This window comes from Ictalurus punctatus, chromosome 18, assembly GCF_001660625.3.
Source record: "Ictalurus punctatus breed USDA103 chromosome 18, Coco_2.0, whole genome shotgun sequence".
In the NCBI taxonomy this organism is placed as follows: domain Eukaryota; kingdom Metazoa; phylum Chordata; class Actinopteri; order Siluriformes; family Ictaluridae; genus Ictalurus; species Ictalurus punctatus.
Window position 1 is genome coordinate 19,194,663 of NC_030433.2, and position 5,665 is coordinate 19,200,327.

The 5,665-nt window shown below is 37.2% G+C and overlaps 1 protein-coding gene across 1 annotated transcript; it reads left to right on the forward strand.

The window, feature by feature from the left end:
- snrpd3l (small nuclear ribonucleoprotein D3 polypeptide, like) lies at nt 1-4,079 on the forward strand. Its single transcript, XM_017491845.3, has 4 exons — nt 1-154; nt 1,134-1,268; nt 1,802-1,994; nt 3,642-4,079. The coding sequence occupies exons 2-4, from the start codon at nt 1,143-1,145 to the stop codon at nt 3,707-3,709; spliced, it is 387 nt and encodes a 128-aa protein (XP_017347334.1). The 5' UTR covers nt 1-154; nt 1,134-1,142; the 3' UTR covers nt 3,710-4,079.
- Nucleotides 4,080-5,665: the final 1,586 nt, after the last annotated feature.

Consider the following 5,665-nt stretch of genomic DNA (forward strand, 5'->3'; position numbering starts at 1 on the left):
TCACGCAACGAACACGTTTCCGGCTTTGACATCACTTCCGCCTCTTTACTCAGCTGCATTGTGGGAGCGGGAAAACGTTACAAATACTCACGTTGCTGCTTCCGTCTGAATTGGAAAGCATAAAGGGTTCTTATTTATTACCAGACGAATAAAGGTAAATATGCGAACTGTTTCAATCTTTACAATCTGCTTTATGTATGAGTGAGAGTTTTAAACAGCGAATTCAAGTTTTAATGTTTCAGTGAACTCTGAATGGAACTAGCCACGTTAGCTAACTGCTAGCAAAAAAAAAAAAAAAACCCGGTGTGCTGCTAAATGTTAGTTAATGCGACTTTTAATATTATCTAAGTGTTTAAGGATAAATAGTGATATTTTCTTTCTGTAAATGTGAATATTGTTTGATTGACAAGTAATTTATTTTACTATCGCTAGTTAAATCTCACAGGGTGCAGTATGAATGGAGTATATATGTAGCTAATTAGCCAAACAGAAAATTGTATTTTAATTCATTCTTATTCTTAATCCTTATTTTTTATTCCAAACAAGTTTCTATTAACATAAAATGCAATTAAATAATTTAAAGTAATACTGTTTTTTTTCTTCTTCTAAATGTTACGTACTTACGCTACGGTCTGTCTGAATACTCGATTCTGATTGGCTGGAAGGTGTGCGTTCAAACCGTGTAATGCACAGGTAATTCCGGTCAGTTTAATTACCTTTCCGAATTAATGCGCTCCATATGAACGACTGTAACTATAGTAACATATGGTTAAACTCATGCAGGTAATGCGCGTGCACACAGACTATCGCACTCGCGCGCTCTCTCCCTCCCTCTCTCATATATAACTATTTATTAAAATTCATTCAAATAATTGTGATCTTATCGCACTTCTTTATCTCTGTATGATTTAGAGTGGCAGGGTTCTAGATTTAATGACCCGTATTTAGTTTGTATGAGGTCTGTGATGTAGATATGGCAAGACAATATCTCATTATATCCAAATATAGTATAAGCATCATAAAATTGGAGGCCATGTTCATATCCAAAAGCAGAAGATGAAAGTTTGAAGTGGAGTTTTTCATTTGTAGAAAATGGTGTTTTATTATCTGGCTTGTTTCCTGTCGTGCTGTAGATTTTCATCATGTCTATCGGTGTCCCCATCAAAGTCCTGCATGAAGCTGAAGGTCACATCGTCACCTGTGAGACCAACACCGGCGAGGTTTACAGAGGCAAACTCATCGAAGCTGAGGACAACATGAACTGTCAGGTAACGGAGGAGCGTCCAGCTCCACGGCTGTGAATATTCCAGCTTGTGGTGTTGGGTTTGTTAGAGCTGAACACTTGTACAATCGGTGGAAAGTGTGGAAACTCCACTTTAAACCTTTTTTTTTTTTTTTTTTTTTTTTCCCCCCCTCTGGTTTTTATGAACTTTGAGTAAAAAATATTTACTGCAAAATTATGCCATGCATCTGGGTATTTTCCTGACTGGATGTGTGATGCAGGTAAAAAAAAAATGTTCACACTGTAATAAACTGTAATTCCAAACATAAGTGGAAACAAATTAAAAGTTTAGTCACCTCTTGCGGTGAGCGATCTTTCTTTTTTTTCTTTTTTTTTCCTTTTTGGTCCATGAGCTGTGATTGAGAAATAATAAGCAAAATTACTATAGCTGTAGTGAATAGTTATGCATAATTGTTGGTGTCTGATTGTTTACTGAGTAATCAGTTTTCATTTGAGTACAGGATTATCTGCTACACACCGCAGGAACACACGCGCCACATTAACTGTTTTCTGTCTCAGATGTCCAACATCACAGTGACGTATCGTGATGGCCGGGTGGCGCAGCTGGAGCAAGTCTACATCCGTGGCAGTAAGATCCGCTTCCTCATCCTGCCGGACATGCTGAAGAACGCTCCCATGCTGAAGAGTGTGAAGAATAAGAACCAGGGGGCAGGAGCTGGCCGGGGCAAAGCCGCCATTCTTAAAGCTCAAGGTAAAACACAACACCTGTTTAGCATCATCACAGGTTTTATACAATACTCACATCTCAGAGGTTGTAGCTGCTTTTATTTTATTATTGTTTATGTATAAATGTGCTTCAATATCATGAGCTGATCACAGATGAGCACAAAGTATAATTTTGTTGGAAAAGTCCTGTGTACTTTTATTAAGTAAATAAAAGGGTGAACTTTTTTAAAATTAAGACTTGATTTTCTTTCAAATCTGTGCTTGATGTAAACAAGATGTCTGTGAGCACATCATTTTTCATTTGATTGTTCAATTTGAGAGGCGCTTCTACAACAATTCTTCGTGCATTTTAATTACATATCTAGCCTTTATTCCAGTTTTTGGTTTTATTACGACTACTGGCTAGTTTTAAGGAACTTTGTTTTATCCATCATAAGAAATTGTGTATTTCCTTCAGCATCGTTCAAACCAATGTTAATTAATACTTTCTACATGTTTTACCTGTTCTTTGAACATGCATTTCCAACTCTTTCACCAAGAGGCTCTGAATAAATGAGCATCTTATGGTGCAGTGTTCTGGTGGGGAAACAGTATATTGAATGCAGATTTGAGCAGCGTCCGAACAATCCCTGAAATTGTGGCATGACCTAAAAATGTAGCGAATTGCATGAAATGAAAACTGGTAATAGACTCTGCTTATTAGTATCTAATTTGCATGAAACTGTGCGATTAGTGAGAGAATTAAAGGAAGGATTTCAGCAGGCTGTCAAGAACCGAAGAGAGAGATTTCATTGAAGCAGATATTAAAGTGCTTTTGTCTGCACTTGTGGTAAATAAACAGTCATGAATCTGCTTGTATTTATTTATTTGATTATTTTAAATCAAAAGAAATTCACGCAAAATGAAAAACGTCACAATATTCACAGGAGCTTTCAATGTTTCCAAAATTAGCAGTTTTTGTGCAGATTTTGGCCGATTTTCGCAGCTTATGTGATGTCATCACATGCGTTGAACATGAGTACAACTAAAAGGTGTAATTTATCATTACTGTGGAAGACCGTGCAAAACAATTTTGTGTCGATTCAAGTAGACTTCTGCAAGAAAAGCACAACTTTGCAAATTGCATCTTAAATTTTGAGAAAAGTCACAGCAAAATCAAGTATTTTTGGCCATGACAATAACAACAAAAAAAAAACACCTGTATGGGCTGACTAAAAAATCTTTTTGTATCTAACAACCAAAAGGAAGTTGTTTTAGGGCCAATGTAATTTTTGAGTGAATGAGTTGCACTCGACTGCTAGTTGAAGATGGTGGATGTTTGTGCTTCTTCAACAAACTTTTCCATGTTGCAGTGAATATAATTATCATTTGGCATTATATGCTGTCGGAGTTGCAATGAGGGAGAATAAAACAAGCAAAAAAAAAAATGTATTGTCCAGCCATCCTTGTTTTTGTAATATGGTCTTTTGTCAGTGTATTTACAGCAGCTGTACAAATACATGACTGTCATTAGGGGGCGCTGAAATGCCGTTTTAGATGCAGTACCAGCCTCCTGATGTGTTGGTGTTTTTGTCATCCTGAACTGTACTAGTAAATATGCACAGCAGGGATTTAGTTTATTTGTTTATTTATATTTAATAAAAAAGTGACCACCTCTGTTCTTGTGTTGCAGTGGCTGCGAGAGGTCGAGGCCGGGGTGGGCCGGGAGGACGAGGAAATATCTTCCAGAAAAGGCGATAGTTTAATTCCCAGAACTCTGTACAGTGTTTTTTTTTTTTGTTTTTGTTTGTTTTTGTTTTTTTTGTTTGGTTTTTTTGTTTTGTTTTTAAAAATCTTATGTTCATGACTCACTAGGTTTTCAGCTCATGATTTTCTTTTGCCCTGTTAATCGGCTTTTTTTTCCCCCTTCCCTTTATTATTAGTAGTAATTGAACTGATGAATCCTTTTCTCACTGGATTTGGAAAAATAAGAAACGTACGAATGAAGGTGTAATTATTACACTGTAATGGTGTTTCACATGGTGAATTCTGACTTTGCTTCAGTGGAATTTTTGTAAAATGTGTTGGCTTGGAATACAGCGCACCCTTAATAAAGGTTTTACAGTTTAAACTGTGGTGTTTTTGTGGTTTTTAATTTATTTATTTATTTATTTATTTATTTACTTACTTACTTTTGCTCACAAACACTCACAACTGGCTAGTTTTGCTCTGGCATATGGAGTATACCATCTCACACACCCAGACAGTGGTGTAGACTGGGTTTGAACTCTCAATACCCTGATACTTCTGCACCACTGACTATAGGGTTTTTTTTTGGTTTTGTTTTTAAAATTTGTATTCATTTATCCAAAGTCAGACTGAATCCAGTCCAAATGCAAGGAGGATGTGATGTGCAAGATAATGTAAGTATGAAGGGATTAAGTAAAGGTAATAGTAGCAGGATGGAGTAAAAGTAATGTAAATTGTTTGAGGATCAACGTGTATATAAAACTAATGCTATATGATAGTTGTAGAAAATCTCTCCAATCCAGGTCAAAAACTTAGAGACAAGGGGTTATAGATGTCAAAGGATCAAACTGTAAGTAAAATAAAACGCCTCTGCAGAAAGTCTGAATCAATACAGTCATGACACAGGCTTTTATATGGTCTTGAAACTGAGCTCGACTAGGTTGGGTTTACCCCTTCTTCCTTCAGAAACAACCTGTCATTTCACCACAATAAATTTCTTCTTGTCAGATGCTGTTTATAATTGTGGTGCAAGTCCAATCAGTTCATTTTTATTTATTTATTTATTTTTTATTTAGATGAACTAATCGGCATTAGTGCTTAAACACGGGTGCAGACATTTTTGACTGATGCACTTTTGTGAACATTGCTGTGACATAATCTTATAGGTCTGTTACATAGGAGCTGATTAATGCAATTATTGAGTGCAACATTCCCTACATGAGCATGCACTGGTTAAATGCTGATTTAAACACTCCTCTACCGGGAAAATACAGGACATTTCTAACTCGGTACATACTTGTATCATTTACTTAATTAGAAAATGCTCTATAATAACAGTCTGAATATTTTTTCCCCTGGAAAGTACAAACAGTAAGGGCCCATGGTGGATAGCACGTTTGCCTCACACCTCCAGGGTTCGGGGTTAAATTCCTGCCACTTTTCTGTGTGTGTGGATTTTGCATGTTCTCCCCATGCTGCTGGGTTTTCTCTGGGTACTCCGGTTTCCTCCAGTCCAAAGACATGCGTGGTAGGCTGATTGGCGTGCCCAAAGTGTCCATAGTATGTGAGTGTGCCCAGCGATGTATTGGCATCCTACCTTGTGCCCCATGCTCCCTGGGATAGAATCCAGGTTCCCTGCGACCCTGAAGGATAAGCGGTATAGACGATGGATGGATGGAAGTACAAACAGTATTTATAATAAGCGGTTTTGACAGTTTTTCTCCATCCACCTCATTTTATATACTTGGCTTGAATAGATTTTGGGTCACACCAGCAGTTTCCTGTGATTCACTGATAATTTAACTGACGTGTCACATGACTGGAAACCCAACAAATAATTCTCATCGTCTGCATACTCTACATACTCTACTGAAGAATAGTATACAGCAAAAAAAAAAAAATAGTAAAAGTTTGCCATTTGGAACGCCTCCGCAAGGGGATCTGAGTGAAAGTGGGCGAGGGCGCATC